This window comes from Monodelphis domestica, chromosome 5 (assembly GCF_027887165.1).
Source record: "Monodelphis domestica isolate mMonDom1 chromosome 5, mMonDom1.pri, whole genome shotgun sequence".
Lineage (NCBI taxonomy): Eukaryota > Metazoa > Chordata > Mammalia > Didelphimorphia > Didelphidae > Monodelphis > Monodelphis domestica.
Window position 1 is genome coordinate 138256775 of NC_077231.1, and position 19196 is coordinate 138275970.

The following is a 19196-nucleotide window of genomic DNA, read 5'->3' on the forward strand; positions in this document are numbered from 1 at the left end:
AAAACACAAACCTAACAACCTGCTCCAATCCTGTAAGGCAGCCTAGGTAGTGGTGCAATGGATAGAATGCTGGGCCTGGATTCTGGAACATCTGAGTTCAAGTCCAGCATCAGATACTTCTAGCTATGTGACTCAGGGTAAGATGCTTAAACTGTTTGCCTCAATTTCCTCAACTACAAGATGGGGATAATAATAGCACCTAACTCCAAAGTTGTTTTAAGAACAAAATGAAAGAATATTTGTAAAAAAAAAAAAACTTAGCACAGAGCCTGGCACATAATGGGCTTAAATAACTATAATTATTAATACCAATATTGTTGTTCCTTATATGCCATGAAACATAAGGTACAATAAAATGTTTATTTTACTAAGTAAACTCTGAACTTCAAAGAGAAACTGAGTAAATTACTAAATTTAAGAGACAGTAAATAGAATAAGTGAATAAGTTGGGATGAGGGAATGTGATAGTGAAAACTAGCAAAAGAAGGGGAATATGAAATGAAAATATAGGGTAGAACAAACAGAAAATAGTCACAAATATATTATGTTAAAATATTTTTTACTCTGGACCTTAGTAAAACAGGATTAGCTTCTGTTGAAAAATGGCTAAATTAGAACTAATCTTTGCAATAATACCAGCAACAACTGGAAATTAGTTTTCCAAGGAATCATAACTGAGATTTTTCATTTCATTTTTTTATTCTCTGTGACTCATATAGGACTTTATACATAAGTATATTTAATAATTTTGTCACATTAAGAACTGTGGAATCTATTTCTCAAATTTTGACAAAATTGATTCTGATGATAAATTTCAAGATCTACCTACACTCAAAACAAATTTGCATTTCATTTAGTTCTAGGGTATAAGGTCTCTTACAGGTCATATCAATGGAGAACAGAGACTATTCTCAGTCAATAGTATCAATGTGAAAACTTCAGTTGAATCCCAGATACCTGAATCTTCCCTAACTCTTCACCCCATACCTTAAACCAATAACCACTGCTTAGAATTTCAAACACTTCATAAGTGATTGAATATTTGAAACAAAATATTTTTGAAATTTTTGATTTGAAACAAATTTTTGAAAATTTGAAACAAAATATTTGAATATTTGAAACAAAAAAGGGCAATTCAGCAACATCAGATCAAATATGAATATTGTTTTAAAACTTATCAAAATTCTCAATGAAGTAAATATGTGAATTAGTAATGTGATGGGATTCTATATAGCAAATAAAATGAACTATGAATTTTGAATTTGTTCCTTTTTTCTCTAGCTTGCAGAAGGTCTACAGTAGTTCCCTTGGGGGACTTTTTGCTTAAATGGATCATCCAGCATTTGCTTAAAGGGATCATCAAAGTCAAGAAAGTCTTTTCAGTCCCATCATATGAAAAAAGACAGAAATGTGTTCTAAACTATGTAACCTCTGTTCCACAGTTAAACTACATATAAGGAGAGAATGGCTCAAGTCATTTGTCTTAAAATGAAACAAAGTGATTTGTCCCACTAAGCAGTGACATATTTGACAAACCATGTTATGTGAGCTTCCTAATGGGTGGTGCATTTCAATGCTGCCAACATATCACTCCAAGGTATTTTTGGTTGTTATCAAATCTTAAATTTGATAACAAAATTGGGTATATCTTCAAAGAAAAAAGAATTCTAGCCTATAGAGAATACTACCTATAGAGCATTGCTAAACTCTAATAATGAAAACTCAAAGCACTAGACTACCCTACAACTGCAGTTATAAAAGCCCAAAGAAAATCATTTTCCACCCTCAAAATACCTCTTTTCAGATAACATTGAAACACTGAAGATCAAAAGGTACTGTCTGAAAATTTTCTGAAAGCTACTTAACATCCTTTTAGGGGCCAAATAAATCATCTGAATTTGGACTATCCAAAAATTTACTAGAAAGCATAGTATGTTTCCTTTGTTGGGTAGGGAGGGAAAGAGGTAGGAAAGGACAGAGAGAGAGAGAGAGAGAGAGAGAGAGAGAGAGAGAGAGAGACAGAGACAGAGACAGAGACAGAGACAGAGACAGAGACAGAGACAGAGACAGAGAGACAGAGACAGTGAGACACAGAGAGACAGAGAGACAGAGAGACAGAGAGACAGAGAGAGGGGCAGATAAAGACACAGAGAGATGAAAAAATGTGACAGAGACAAAAAGACAAAGTAAAAGACAGGACAGGTCTAGAGCAGTCACCAAAATAAAATGCAATTTACTTTTTTGTATAATGTTCCAAAACCATACCTGCTTTTAGCAGAGGAAGAAAATCTCAGTAAAGAAACTCACCTTGTATGAATATAGATGAACTGTCCTACAAGTTTTAATCACAGAGCAAAGGTAGGGGGTTCTGTTAAATGACTTTCCAAGAGGCAGTCAGAATGTGTCAAAATTCGATTTGAACCCACATCTCCCTGGTGTAAAACTATCTACCTTCTGTACCATGCCACTATAATTAATGGTTTCTTACCTATTAATTAATATAGTTATTTAGCTGAACTAAAAGGAAATGTTTCTAATGTTTAGAGACATGAGAAGAAATGAAAAGCAGAAAGGAAGGTCATGTTAAGTTCTCCTTCATTTATTCTACTTTAGACAAATGGCTTTCTGTTCCTGAATAACGCTTTAATGCCTTCATGTTTTCACTTGGGACAATCCCTAAGTTTTACAAAGTCTCCCTCTTTCTCTATTCCAGTTGAATTCTTAATCATCCTTTAAAAACCACCACAATTTCTATTTCCTTTCAGAAGCATTACCTAATCCCAGTTATCAATAATAACTTCCCTAATGCTTCACATAAGAGTTTATTTAATAATTCTCTAATAAATTTGGAACATGATATTATATATCAGAGAGGCTAAGGCAAAGTGAATAGAGAGCTAGCTTTGGAGTCAGGAAGACCTAGATTCAAGTCCCTTCTCATAACACAGAATGGCTGTGTGACCCTGGGTTTTCATCAGTACATCTTTCATTTAACTTAATAGTGTCCTAGGCAACTGCTACAAAAAAAAAGTGTTGAATTACAATGGTTGAGGAAATTTCCTCATTTGAAAGTTCCTTATACCAATGAAATCACCCATCTAGTCCTTAATCTATTTGTGGAGAGAAGGGTGGAGGGGAAAGAGAAAAGAGGAGAAGGAGAGAGACAAAAACAAAGACAGAGAGGCAAAGAGAGGCTATATTACCTTATGAGTAAAACAACTATGTCTTAGCAAAACTTCTATCTTTGGTGCCTAATATGATATATACACAGTACATGTGATTATAAATAAACTGCTGGAAAAAAAAACTTTAGAGATCATATACTCCAGCCCCTTTATTTTACAGATGAGGAAATTAAGATCTAAGAAGGTGAAATAATTTTCCCAAGGTCACACAAATATTATCATGCTTACTAAATGCTTTGTTATTATTGCTATTGATTCTGACTACAGAGAGAGTAGCACTTAATAGGCAATTATTTTTCCACTAAGACTATATATTTCCCAAATTTTCACTTCAGATTTGGAGTAAAAAATCAAAATTCAGACCTGAGTTCAAATCTAGCATAGAACACTTAATAGTCTGTGTGACCCTGGGCAAGTCACTGCTTTCTGAGTCTGAATCAGTTTCCTAATCTGTAAAATGGGGATGATAATAGCACCTACTCTCCAGGTTGTTATGAGCATAAAACAAGCTGTGTATAAAGTGTTTCACAAATTTTAAAGTATTATGTAAATGCCAGCTATAACTAGTTGCACAATCTTTGACAAGTCCCTTCTCTCAGTCTCAGCTGCCACTCTTACGATATGAGAACACTGGGCTCTGGGGTTGTTTTCTAACTCTAAAATCATATGAATCTATGGCTTCCATATACATACACAAATATAGTACTTGAATATAGAGAGATAGCAAGTGTAAAATATAGACATTTAAATGTGTTTTGTGTAGAAAAAGAGACATACCTCCTTTATTTACATGTTACCTCTCCATTTAGAATGTAACCTTCTGGAGGACAAAAACATTTACCTTTCCTTAATCCCCAGAATTTATAGTGCCAGAGACATAGTAAACATTTAAATTTGTTGACTGACCAGCTTCCTGAAAAGTGGCATACAAAGAGCTAAACACAGTTCTTCAAATACAGTTTGACTGAGGCAGAATACAGTAAAGCCTTCATCACCCCACATAACAGACCTCACTCTCAAAATAGCCTAAGCCTGGGTGACTTTGGTGGCTTGACACAATACTAGCTTGCATATAAAGCTTGATTGGAAACTTGATTTGAGCCAAATATCACGTAGCTACTAAAAATTCTAAGAAAAATTTAAGCTACTTTAAAAACTGTCTATACTGTGGAAAGCAATAATCCCAGTGTACTTTAACCACATCATCCCTTGCCCAATACAAGACGGCTTCACAGAACCTATTTCTGCTGCTGGAATACCCACATATCTTAGATAAGATGAAAATCACTAACTCTTGTTCTCCTGGTAGAGGACCCAGATCTTACCATATGCCCTGCCTATCTGTCCTTCAGACTCCTGGCACTGTCATCAGATCTCCTGAGGTAATGCAAGAACTCCTACACTTTGTCATCCCTTAAAACTAACAATTCCTGGAGTCTGCCCTACAGCTCAATGTTATTTTAGATGTCTCCATCAGTTAAGAGTTTGAGTTCATCAAGGGCAGAGACTCTAAACTTACTGATTTAGATCCCAAGAGCTTTGCACTAGGAAATATATCTATATATTTAACTAGTATTTGGCAAATAGTAAGTGCTTTGGATTCATTCATTCATTCATTCAATTACAGCACATGTGAATTCTGAACTTCATCCTGTGGAGCACAAGACTGTTTCCTTCACAGTTCCATCATCTATAGGGAGTCTCAAAACAATCACATAGTCTCAAGGTTTAGTAGTCCTTCTTTCCTTTTCTCTTTATGACATATTCTTTTACCCTCCAACCTCCAACAATGTTAAGGATTCTCTTCTATCTCTTTAGATTATTTTTATGTTTTCTTTTCCTCTTGGAGTATTTTTTTCATTTCCCCCATTAACTTGAGAAGTAGAGAGGCTTTCTTCAAATCTTCTCACTTTCTCTTCTGAATTTTATTCCTGCATATAATAACAATTTTTTGATAATGGCAGAATTCCAGGCTCAATTCTGAGGGCAACGTTTTATAAGAGAAAACAATAAACTGAAGTTACTAGAAGAGGGAAACCAAAATGGTGGAGGATCTAGAGGTCATACTGATTTATGCAACACTTGAAGGAACTGATATTTAGCTTAGAGAAGTGAAGACTAAGGGAAATCATGATGACTGTCTTTAAACATTAAAAATAGACTTACTCTAGAGGTAGTGAGTTCTCTGTCATAAAACGTATTTAAGTAGAAATCTGAAAACATGTTTTAGGGAATACTACAGAAACAGTTCCTGCAGTGGGTGGAGGACTGAACTAGAAAATCATTAGACTAAGAATAGAAGCCCTTAACTGACACATAGAGGGTTTTTTTAGCTCATACATGACAAGTTAACCAACAATCATATAATAAGCACCAGCTATATGCCAATCATCATGTTAAGAACTAGGAATACAAAGCGAAGCAAACAATATACATCTTTTATCAAAATGAATATCTCTTCTGATTGCTGCAAGTCACTAAAGCCCATTAATTGATCATTCTGGAATTCCACAACTCTGTCACATTTGAAATTCATGCATCTTATAGTTACATATTTAACTCCCTCATTAATAGGCTGTGGCACTGAGTATAACTTTAGTGCTGCTAGACTAGGGATGTGATGTAATTCCATGTAACTAGGCTGAATGGCATAGTGATAGGCCTGGCTACCTTGGATCCAGGAAGAACTGATTCCAGTCTTGTCTCTGGCACAAAGCTTATGAGTGTTACCATAGGCAAGTCACTTAACCTCTCAGCGCTCCAGGTAACTTTCTTGGAGATGATGGTGATCCACATTGGTAACGGGAGTGAATAATTTGATATGGTAGGCGTCCAGCTTTCTACAGAGTTTAAGCCACTTTAATGACATATCTACCTTCCAGTTTTTCCAAGGCAAAGGGTCCTTTATGTACAATGTAAAAATGTATTTATGAGGCAAAATGTCACTTAAATTTGTTTACTTATTAATATACAACTGAAAATTTGATTTTACTCTTCGAGAGCACTTTTTGAGGAAGAAGACAGTTAGGATGTTTGAGAAGTTATGATTAAAGCCAACCACTGAGAAGACAATACAATGAATTCAGATTTATTTTCTTTCTCTACCACAGAAGGAAGGTAGAAGAAAGGTTGCCTTCATCCTCATACTACCACTCCAACTCCATTAATTTCTATCATGCCAAAATTTATGGAATGTGGATTCAATTAAAACATTACTTTATTCTCAAATTTTCATCTATGTAAGATCTCAGGCAATATATTTAGTTAAATTAAATAATAATTAAATTTCTAGTTTATCAAAATATTTATCACATCATTAGATAAAAGATGTTAATTTGGAAGAATCAGTGGCAGATATCAAGTGGAAGATGCCGAGGAAAATCTTTAATTATATGTACTATTTTCCTAGTAGAAACTTATATGTAACCTTGATCTTTCAAAAATTTATCTTCAGTTCATAATACTATCCTCCTTCAACAAATCAGTGTGAAAATCTATTTAATATCTTCTTGAAATTCAAGGCAACAATAATTAGGATATGTCAGTTCTATATGTTTGCCTCAAGGATCTTTTGTGATATTTATATCTAGTTAAATAAAAGCACCTCCATGAAGATAATGGAATGTATTTGGGATACATATTTGGTTCATTTCTATTCATTTTACTTTATAAAAATGTGAGCCTATATTCCACAGGAAACTTAGAAACTAGTTCATAATTATATAAAATAGATTGAATAAAACCAGAATGTATATGCTAATAACATAATTCTAGATAATAGTAAAAGGCTAGAAAGGATACCATCATTGAAATTCAAATCAATTCTACAAACCTTTTAAAATACCTACTATATGAAAAACAATGTGATAGGTAATGGGGAAATGTGAAAAGCAACATAATTCAAATTCAGCAGTGACTTAGCTAATGAATAAGTATGATACAAGAGAGGCTATGATAAACTTAAGACAAAAGTCAAGGCAAAGTTCTATGGGAAATTTGAAGAGGAAGATATATTCTTAGGAGGGAAGAAAGATAAGGCAAAGGAGACAGTATCTAAATTGAGTCTTGAAGAAAAGGTCTTCAGCAAAGATTCTGGACCTGAAGACATCTAGGCAAATGTAGAGAATTAAGACAAGGTAGGACACAAATGGGCAACAGAGGATGGTAAAAAAAAAAGGATAGAATGAAAGATGTAATTTTGAACTATGCTCAAAAAATATTAAATAATACATACCCTTTGACAAAGTAATAATGCTTCTAGGTATGTCTGTACTCCAAAGATTTCAAAGAAAGAAGAATATGATCAATATGTTCAAAGATATTTATAGTAGAAAACTGAGGGGATGCTGATAAATTAAGGTATAGTTGAATAAATTAATATATATTAATATGATAGAATATTATTGTGCAGTAAGAAATTATAAAGGAGGTAGTTTCAGAGAAACCTGGGATACTTAGGCAGCTATGATGTATAGTAGATTAAACACTGGACCTGTATTCAGAAAGACCCTAGGTCAAATCTAGCTTCAGAAGCTTACTATTTGAATGACCCTGGACAAATCACATAACTTTTGCCTGCCTCGGTTTTTTCATCTGCAAAATAGAGATAAAACCAGCATCTATCTCACAAGGTGGCTGTGAAGATAAAATGAGATAATGGTTGAAAATACTTAACAAACCTTAAAATGCTATATAAACTCTAGCTATTTTCTGATGTACAGTTCTAGCCAGAGTTCTAAGGAAAGTTTCAGGTAATAAACCTTTACCAAGCCTTTAGATAATTAACCCAATTCCACATTTTTTCTCTTCAAATTTTCACACTTGTGGGAAGAGAAAGAATGGGTTAGTGCCCAAATAGGGTTAGAACCCCATGCACAATGAAGTATCATGCAGAAGAAAGGATAAGCAAAAGATTTAAGATCAAATTGAGATAATTTAGAAATTTATAATCTGAACATGCTGGAGAGTCATCTATCCATTCTAATTTGTGTTGATAAGATCTAGTTTTAACTATGGAATTTAAAAAGACATAGAGAAACTGAAAAGGATAATAGGAAAGGAGATAAGAAAAAGCCAACCTGTACTTTTAAAAGGAGTTTCCTGATTCATTAATTTTTCTTTATCAATGAAAACACAGGTCTAGTCCCAATCCCTAAATACAGATTGAATAAAAATCAGTTATCTGAACTGGAACAAGTTCTTTCCATTGGGCCTTTCCTCTATTTAAAATGACCACATAAATGGTTACATATTTTAAAATATCAAACATCTACATGAGGAATAGGAAATGTATATTATTAACCAGATAATTTTCTATAGTTTTTAATTTTAAAAATATGATTGATTACATTTGTCATTTTAAATTCAGATGCTTAATGTTTTATAGACACATTTTTAAATTTTGAAAGGATATAAAATAACCATAGCTATTATTAAATGCTTCCACTTTTGTTAAATATTAATGCTTTTAAAGTTAATCCAAATTCTGTTATCTTAATTCAATTTTTAAAAACTGTCAGAATACTTACCCTTGCCATATCAACAAGAAAGTTTTCAAATAATTTCCAAATGTGATTACTAGTATAGATTTCTTTCATTTCCACTTCAGTATCCACATAACAGTGATTAACAAAATTCACATATGCGATCTTAACCTGCAAAAGTATTGAATACATTACCCAAAAGTTATCACTTTCCTATTTACAGTCAACAAAATAATTTAACAAAAGGACAATTAAATGCTCTTAAATCACCATTCAAACATATTTAAATAATTGTTTCTCCGGAGAAACACATTTTGAGGATAGGGAATTTGCTTTTATTATTTGAAAAGATAACAAATGCTTTGACAAATACATTTAACCTGGTTGTCAACAAGGAGTTAGAGGCAAGGGTCTCAAAGTACATTGGGAATATGAAATAGTATTTCATGCCCTCAGTGTTTCTCCATTTGAATCAGGTCTAAATTTACAGTAATAAGGTCATAATATCCAAGGCACCTGAGGAAGGAAATTGAGTGTAGGTAAGTAGACCCATCTAAAGAAACAAAGCCCCTCACTAGAAGGGAGGGAGCTACTGAAATTAATATACATTTTTTTCACATATACAACCATCATCTGCTTCACACTATTCTGGCTCACCAGTTTTCCTATTGCATGACTAAGAGAGGCAGCAACTCTCCTTTTTTCCAGGAATCTCAGAAACACACTTTTAAGTTCATTCCTATATAGGGTTACTTGAAGGCAAGCAAGTATGTCAACTTTAAAATGAACAAAATTTGGGAATTTTAATGTTGTAGATACCACATATAATGGTAATAACATAACAGTAATGTACTAAAATACCTAAATTGATTTTTTGTTTCATTGATGTAAACCTTCCTTTTAAAAGTCCAAATCACAATCCAGCTATCCCTGCCCAATCCTTTGTAAAGCTTCGAGAGATCCAGTCAATATACTTCCATTGCTCTCCCTCTTGATATCATGAGAATATTTTAAAAAACAATTAGTTTATTCTAAATTGATGTGCCCTTTTCTCAACTGCAATATCTCCTATTTGTCAAGTGAAACAAGTGACTCTTGTGGTTGTTAGGGTGTTTTTGTTTACTTCACCTTCTTTTACCAATTGATTTTTTAAATTAAACTTTGAATATGAAAATAGCTGGGCCTATGTCCTTTCTTTCATTAATATGCCATATTTTGGCAACAATTTCTCTGAATAGATAAGAATGTATAGGTAAGAATAGGTAAGAATTTAATTGTATGATTTACCTTTTTCTTAGTTTTTATTATTTCTTCTAGCTTTGTACCAAATTTGATCTTTGCTATAGCTATAATATGTTAATGGTTTGACTGTATGAAAATGACTAATTTAGAACTGATTTCCATATCTATATTGATATCACTTTCTGTCTGTAAAAATATAATAAATTTCATTTTTGTCATGTTATGCATCACTTTTGATTCTTTTCTCAAGGAAAGTAGTCATGATATATAAGACATGAGACTTCTGTGTATTCGACAAGATCTGGGTCTCTCTAATTTCTTTTCTTGATTGTAGAGTATATGCCCTTCTCACCTATTCTTACCTTTTCACTGAAGTCATTAAGAATTAAAGTGATTTTATTTAAGTTTTTATCAAATTCATCATAGAATTTCTCATTATCTTTGTCCTTTGAAAAAGAATTCCAGTTATTTACACAATAGTCTTTTTGCAAATACTTTTCACGAAAAATATGAGAGAACCAAATATCCTATGAAATGATGTTTCTTGTCATCTTTTGAGCCATTCCAAAACACATTCTGTCAGCTTCTTTAGGGACTTTTAAAGAGAACTTGTGAACCATTCTTCCATTGAGCTTCAAATTCCTTCTTCTCCTAGGTTTATTCATAGAAAGAATTTCAAGACTCATTTGATTCATTTCCTATAGGAATATATCCACTCAGTGATTACCAGACTAAAATCTCTTATCAGGAGGACCAACAATTAAATTAAAGTTTCAAGGCAGACTGAAAGCTTGGTGATTCATCACTCATTGTCTTCTCTTTTGAGTTTTTCCTCCCACTATCAGGAGAGGCTACATCCAGTGGAAAAGGAATGAATAACATTTTATACTTTTCTTTGCTTCATGGATTGCCATGGCCAAAGAATTCATCAACAAGTAGCCACTTAACTGGCAAGGCGTCTTTCTGGACTTGGCTAGGCTGATCCTCCAAAAGTAGACTCAGGATCTTATAAAGTCCATGCTTAAACTCTTCTTAAAAAGACAGATCCTGCCAAAACATACACTGTGTCTGCCCAGCCTTCAACAATCAAGAGTCAAATCTCAAGTTCACCATCATGAGAAATCTTAAAAGTCCTCTGTTTTGCAATATTTTAAAAAGTTAATTATTTCCACATATACTTTGGATTATACACTTTCCATATACACTTCAGATTAATAGTACTGATCTAGAAGCTAAACAGTATTGATGAATGGTTAATAAAGTCATTTCCTACCTACTCTATCATCAGAGTCAGATCAGAATTGTAGGCTACTAACAATAAAAGTCTAAGATAAGATATAAATAGTTGTATGACAACTAATTGTTCCATACTTTTAGAGATGTATCATGCCATAAAATAAAGTATGTTTTGTATTGGTTTGATAATAGTGAGCATTCATATAAGGTTTACAAAGTATTTAATGTTACATCATTTGATATTCACATTTCTAGGAGGAGGAAGGTGCTATTATCTCCATTTTATGGATGAAAAAACAGAAGTTGAGGGAAGTTGTGATTTGTCAAATTCAAACATTTATTATCAGAAACAGGATTTGAACTCAGATTTTGCTGACTCTACCTTGCTGTGTTATTCTGCTTTGATATGTTGTCAAAATTAATCAACAAGTATTTATTTCTTGAATAATTTATATACTTAGGATTGCACTCCAAGCAATGGAGAATATAAAAATATCAGAGATGGAAGTTCAAGGAATGTATAACATAGTTGAGAAGACAAGATTTAAATGCAGTGAATAATTACCACAAAATACTCATATAGTATAAATTTTACTTAGGAAGTTATAGTCTACCTATAGGTTAAAGAAAGAAATTTCCTTCTTTTTGCTCCTTTTCCATGATGAAATCTTTCTCATTTCTGGTTACCATCACTGGTTTAATCTTGACATTGTGAAAAGTGGTTAGTAAAAAGAACCTTCTTTAAGTTCTTGCTGACTTCTCCAGGTACCCCTAATTTTTATTCTTTTTCCTCCTTTTTAATTTTGTGAACAGCCAATGGGAAAAAAAAAATCTCATGATTATAATGTGGCTATCACTGCTTGGTACTCTTATGACAAGGTACTAGCATTATCTTGTTTGGAAGTTATCTCTTATAAAACTAGAAAAGAATATATAACAGTTTATAATGATATATTAAATTATGTGCTGTAGATTATATATGCTATGTTTCAGAGAATAAGATTATCAATTATAACTAGAATTTTATAAGAGAGATAGGAATTGATCTGAGCCATAAAGTATGGAAAATATTCTAATCAGTAGTATATTTTTTTAAAAAAGGGAAAAAATCAGTAAAAATTTAAAAGTTGATTTTAGGAGGGTAAGGGTAAACAATTAGATATCTTTTCTAGTCACCATAAGCTCGGACATAAGATAGATGATGATTTTTTTTTATACACAGAAGCTCAAAACCCTATACTAATGAATAGAAGGGTAGAGAGCTCTGCTGGTAGAGGGAGTACTCTTAATGATTTAAATTATAGATTTTCTAATATACATCTCTTAAAGACAAAATTATATCACCCTCATATCTGAACAAAGATACAAATACTCAAAAGAATAGCATAAACTCAGTCTGCTTTTATGATCATTTTCAGGACTTATTTATATAGTTAATAATTCTCTATTACTTCTAAACTTAGGTGCCATTACACAAGCAATAGCTATATTATATGATGATAAGAAATGAAATGGCTATGATATAATTGGTTTTGTGTTTCTCAATTCAGTGCTTTAATTATATGAAAAATCAAAGGTTTAATAACTGTGGAATGTCTACCCATGTTATACTAAATAATCCTCAAAATTCAAGAGATTGCCTTAATAACAGTGTTTAAAAGTACAGTCACTATTAGACAAATCTAGCTTCACTAACTACATTACAAGAGCAAAGTATCTAAGCTACTGAAATAAAAAGTACAAAATACTAGAACCAATATTCTGAATGACTTTGTTCTTCTGCAAATTCTAGCATAGTTCTAATTGATTTACTTATAATAATTCTTCAGCTGCTCCAAGGCTTACCTCAGGAATACAGTCATCATGGGCTACTACTCTCACTATATCATCCAGAGGCAGAAGAGAGTTGCACTTGATTTCAGTATATACATTTTTGCCCTCAGTACATGCTGCCAATAATTCCACAAGGGTTACATGGTAGGCTAATGGTCCACTGTCATCTCCTCGGTCTCTCTCAGAACACATCATTTGGAGAAGGATTGGAAATGATGCTCGATCATTGTAAAATATCAGCACATCTTCACCTCCATTTATTAACTGAAATAATAATGAGAAAGTCTAGTTAGCATTTCAAGTATTCAATCATGCATTTATTTTTTTAAAGATTTGCTCACTAAAGTATGCAAAATTATAGCAGAAAAATTTTAATGTACAAAAATTTTAATGGAGTAAGAAAACAATAATAAAGACAAATGTTATGTAAAAGCCTATTCACATGAAAAATAATGATGTAAACTCCACCAAAACTAATATGTATATTAGGGAGTGGGGAGGGGTGGTCAGGGTATAAAAAGATTAGTGAAAATATAGATATGTATTTTTTCATTTTGGTCCAGAAATGTGATTTCATCCATATGAGTAAATTCCTGCTAGGAAAACTCTTCACATCAATTCAAATAATGTACTTTTCTATAATTTTAATTCTTGAAGAGTTATCTTAGTGTCTGGGACACTTAGAGATAAAGTGATTATTTGCAAGGTCACATAACTAAAAGGCATGATTTAAGCTCCATTTTTTCACCTGACTCGTGATACACAACATCCCAGGATTCTAAAAGAACTGTAGGTGTGATTTCTAAGACATTGTCAGTGATCTCCAAAAACACATAATGAATGGAGAAAGTGCCTCAGGACTGGAGATGGACAAATATTGTCCCAATTTATTTTTATTTTGTATTAATGTTTTCTGCTTTTTACATCAGTAAGGTATTGCAGATATCCCTCCTTCTCCCCAAGAGCCATCCCAAATAACCAGTAATATTTTTTTTTTTGGCAGGGGAAGGGAATTAGCATAACTGACTGATACATTGAGCAGTCCAAAAACATGTGTAATGTGTAACACCAGTGGGCCTGTGTTATAAGGAAAGTGTGTAAGTTTGCAGAGAGAAGTGGCATGAAACCAGCAGGAAGATTCTATAACTCTGAAAGAAGGATTAAGCTGGGACTAAGGCTGTTAGCTGTCTCTCTGGAGAATATCTGGAGGTGGTGGCTGCAAATTTCCTTGGTGGCTAATCTTGTCCTTTCCTGCTTGCTGTATTTCATTGAAGCAGTTTCTGGTGAACCTGATTCTGCAGTGATTGTGAGATCAGATCTGGATCTTTTATGGATCTAAGACCTTCCCTGGCCCTAGCAAAAGCTTACACAGACCCATTCCTTAAATCCAGCTAAGGGGGGGTTAGTTGTAGATTTAGTTAAGATCAGGGACTGGGGATTTAGGCAGTTAGGGAGGATTAGAGTAGGAAATTCACTCAGAAGAAATCTCCACAAAAAGAGGACTTTCTCATATCTCTTCATTCCAGACTCACTTGATCTTTATAATTTTGTTACATTTGCTTTTATTTTTTGTTGGTGTGTCATTTGTTACGGACAAAAGAGTGGTTGCCATAAACTGTGACCGTGAAAATATGTGTTCAAGACTTTTAATTGTCAAAAGCATAAAGATAATTTTTAGTGTCTTGATTTTATATCCACAATAAGTGGTCGCCATGGGAAAAATTCCCAAATATGATATACCCAAGTCAGCTGGGTTTTATGGAGATTTTAATTAATACAAATGAAGGAATTAAATAAAAGGAGAGAGACAGAGTAAGAGGAAATAATAGGAAGGCTAGGGCCTAAGCCAATTGCCTAGGCCTTTCTTTTAAGAGAGAAAACTAAGTCAGTCTTTAATCACTCACCACAAGATTGTCCCAAGCAAAACTCTAGTGTTCAGAGAGACCCTCCAGTTCAGTTCCTGAGCTCAACTAAATTCAGCCACTGAGAATCTCCAATTCAGCTTCCTAAGCTGAACTAAGTACAGAGGCCTCTGACCTCCTTTTAAAGAGAATTTTCTCCTATGTCACCTCCCCTAAATTTTCACATCTACCAATCACAGTAGATGTTTTCCAAAGGGCTGACCATTCTTAATTCACATCTTGTTATCACCTTCTTAATTCACATCTTGTTATCACTTTCTCTGGGTAGACTAAAACTTCTGAGTATTTCACATCTCTTTGCTAAGCTTGCCCTTTTAGTGATTAATTTAACCTTCATAGGTACTCAGCACCCTCCTGTATTAGATCCAAAAATAGATGCAGCTCAAGGGCTTTTGCCTCACTATAAGTATGAGTCAGGGACCTTTTCGTTGTTCAGTAGGGAGTTTACAAATTTATCTTCCCCCAAAGCATGCCCAAGCATGGGTGGAGCAATTCTAAAGTTCCCAATACATTTCTGATCAAGTACCTCCACTGTTCAAATGGGAATAGCCTCAACCAAATGTTTTAAGGTAGAGTTTGAGCAGTTTTAAGATTCACACATTGTTCTTTCCATTTAAATTGTTATATTACTGTGTATACTGTTTTACTGGCTTTGTTTTATTCAGTTTGCATTAGTTCATAGATTGTTCCATGCTTCTCACACACATTTCTTACAACAAAGTAGTATTCCATTACATTCATTACCACAAATTGTTTGGTAATTCACCAATTGATGGACATCTGTTTTTGTTTCTAATTCTTGGCTATCATAAAAAGTACTACTACTAATATTTTACAGTATGGGGACTTTTTCTTAATCTATGGCTTCCTTTGCAGTATAAAGTTAGTAATAAAATCTCTGGTTCAAAAGGTCTGTGTATTTTAGGCACTTTATGGCATAATTCCAAACTGCTTTCCAAAATGTTTGAATTGTTACAAAGCTCCCCCAATCATGTATTAGTGTGCCTATCTTCCTATACCCCTCCAACTTTGATGGTTGCTATTTTTTGTCATTATACCCATTTTCAGAGTAGGTAGAGAAACCTTAGAGCTGTTTTGATTTTCATTTTTCCCCATTATTTTTTCAAGTACAAGTCATTGAACTAAACTTAGTTGCTTGAAAATTCTAGAACAAGAGATAATACATTCATGAATGTAGAATTGGAAAGAACCTTAGAAGTCACTGAGTCTACCGCCTTCATTTTGCATATGACGAAAATGAGTTACAGGGAAATTAGATAATTTTTACCCAAGGTAACCCTGCCATCCAGTATCTGAAGCAGGGTTTAAACTCAGGTCTTCCTGACTCCAAGCCCAGTGAGTGATCTATCCACTGTGTAGAAAGATATATTTTAAACATTTATAAAAGGAAGTATTGATTACTAAGAGCCAACATGGCTTAAAGAACAGATTATATACAAATAGCCTCCCAATTCTGAAGGTTATTCTCTTTTTATCCTACCTTTTCTTAGTCCCTTAAGTCCCTTAAAGGGACTCCATGTCCTTATCTTATTCTATCCCCTTTCCCTCCTATTCCTCTGTACATTAAGAAGACTTTTACCTTTCTAGTTGTATGTGTTGTTCTCTCTTTAGCCAATATCTGATGAAAGTAGGGTTCTAGTACTACCAGCCCACTACTCTGACAACCTTGCTTTTATGAAGCCCCAAATTTACCCTTCTCCCATAGGAACTTGACAACTCCCTCCTCCCCTTCTCTGTGACAGTTCTTCTATTCACTCTTATTTTATATGAGATAATTGTTCCATTTTACCTCTTTCTGCTCTATTTTCTTATTATTTTACCTCATTCCATTATATTCAACTTGACCTCAAGTCTTCTATCAAGATATGTTCTTTCAAAGTATCCAGTTAATAATGTAATTCTTAAGGATTATATCATTTTATCATATACAAATTAAATAATTTTACTTTTTGTGGTTGCTTATAATTGTCTTTCATATTTACCTTCTTATGTTTCTTATAGATCAAATTTTCTACTAAGTTCTGGGGTTTATTTTTTTTTTCTGTCTTAGGAAGTCATTGTTAGATTCCCCTTATTAATGTATTATTTTCTCCTATGAGTTTCTAGATCACTTTTTCCCATTTGGGTGATCTTTTATAATTTTCTTGATCTTCTTGCATTGCTCTTTTTTTTTCCAATTTTTCCTTAACCTCTCGTTTGTTGTTGTTGTTGTTGTTTTGTTGGGTGGTTTTTTTTTGTTTTTTTTTTTAAACCCTTACCTTCTGGCTTGGAGCCAATATTCTTTATTGACTCCAAGCCAGAAGAGTGGTAAGGGCTAGGTAATAGGGGTTAAGTGACTTGCCCAGGGTCACACAGCTAGGAAGACTCTGAGGCCATATTTGAACCTAGGACCTCCCATCGCTAGGTCTGGCTCTCAATCCACTGAGCCACCCAGTTTTCCCCTCTCATTTTGTTTCTGAAGTCTTTTTAAAACTCTTCCAGAGGACAGGTAGGTGGCTCAGTGAAGTAAAAGCCAGGCCTACAGATGGGGAGTCCTGGATTCAAATTTGACCTCAGATATTTCCTAGCTGTATGACTCAAGGCAAGTCACTTAACCCCCATTACCAAGCCTTTACCATTCTTCTCCCTTGGAACCAAGTGGTTCCAAGGCAAAAGGTAAGGGTTTAAAAAAAAAAAAAGAAATTTCACTGATATCTGAGTTTGAACCCAGGTCTTCTCTGTCCCCTTAGAGCTATCAATATTTGGGTTCCTTCTCTTTTGCTTATTCATTTAAAAAAAATATTAGTTGCCAGGCCTATAGACTTAATTATTAGCTTTGTGCTAGAATCCAGGGTTCCTATGGTATTAGGGGATGGTGAATGATTTTGTGGAGTTATTTTTAATTATTTGTGGGTGTTGGGTGGTATTGGGAGAGCAAGTTAAGTTTATGTCCTATTCTGCCATCTTCTCCAAGGACATATTGAATTGAATTAAACATATTTAAAAACATTTAATCAACTGTGTAACAAGTTTTTTTTTCCTATTTAATTGGTTTGGGTGAGGAACAATTATTACTTTAAATATAAATTTTATGTTCTATAAATTATAGGCATATAGTTTATATGTTTCTCAACATAAAAGTCACATCTGGAATTTGTCTTGCCTTATTCAAGCTACTGTAGTTGCATTTGGTGCCCTGAAGCAGTAATTTTATAAGTGTGATTTTGATGAATTTAAAAGTTGACAGCTAATTACAGCATCTCACTTGTCAGACCTAAGATGTAGCTTGGACACTAGGTTGATCTGACTCTGTGTCCAATATAGGTTAAAAAAAAATTGGTAATGATGAAAAGGATAAAATGTAATGAACAACTGTCATTTACCTCAGTTTAACTCTGTATTTTAACAAGGATTTTTGAAGAGCATGATGGAAAAAAATTCAGCATGTAACTATTAAATCACTGATGGTATTTTATTTGCCTGATTTGTATTTTTAAAAATTATATGCTTCTGCAAACATAGGAGAAAAGACAACCATTTTTTTCCAAGATCATAATTATAATACTTGAAAATAAGAGAAAGACCAAAGTTTAAAGTATCATAGTGTTTCTATTATCATCCATAAAAAAATGTACCCTAAAGAAATCTGTCAATGGTTTTATGTGACCTCTTAAGTTTTACCATGTTTTACAATACAAAAAATTTTAATGAACTTTCACAAAAAAGATAAAATCAATCTAAAGCCTATTTTACTACATCAGATTAATGGCAAATATATATCCTGAAGTGTTTGACATCTTGAGATAATCCTGTTTTATAAATTAATAAGATCCAGTGTCTTCCAATGTTAGCAGAATTGACAATATTAAAGATGGTGTGACGGTGATTAAATAAAAATGGTGAAACATACCTCTGTCATTACCATATCCTGGCATTTTTTCACATATTTGCCATCTGCTTTTACAATCGTTTGTAAAAACCTCAGGTATTCTACATGGCGACCATGTGTCTCAATACAGTGTACAAAGTGCTGCACGACTCTCTCACTAATCTCATTGCACAGATGGTAGTTGTTCATGAAGATGTGTCGCATTGTTTCTGCTTCAAGAAGCTAAAAGGCAAGGAAAAAAGGCCCGTAATTCTGATGTGATGAATAAGCACAACATTGATTTATATGGCGCCAGACCTAGATCATCTCTTGGGATGCTCATGATCATTCCCATCTTCTGTAGGAGAAGAAAAGGGCTCATTCAAAAAGTTGAAACCCAAGGCCATAGAACCTTTTGAAGTGGCAG

General features: G+C 33.5%; 1 protein-coding gene across 2 annotated transcripts in view; it reads right to left on the bottom strand.

The window, feature by feature from the left end:
* Positions 1 to 19196, bottom strand: part of ITPR2 (inositol 1,4,5-trisphosphate receptor type 2) — a 561528-nt gene that overhangs the window by 257922 nt on the left and 284410 nt on the right. For both annotated transcript variants that reach the window (XM_001363065.4, XM_056799421.1), the window contains 3 exons: positions 18812 to 19012; positions 12992 to 13243; positions 8714 to 8839 (listed from right to left, as the gene is read on the bottom strand). In XM_001363065.4, the coding sequence (XP_001363102.1) occupies positions 8714 to 8839; positions 12992 to 13243; positions 18812 to 19012 (579 nt within the window). The remainder of the gene's footprint in view (positions 1 to 8713; positions 8840 to 12991; positions 13244 to 18811; positions 19013 to 19196) is intronic.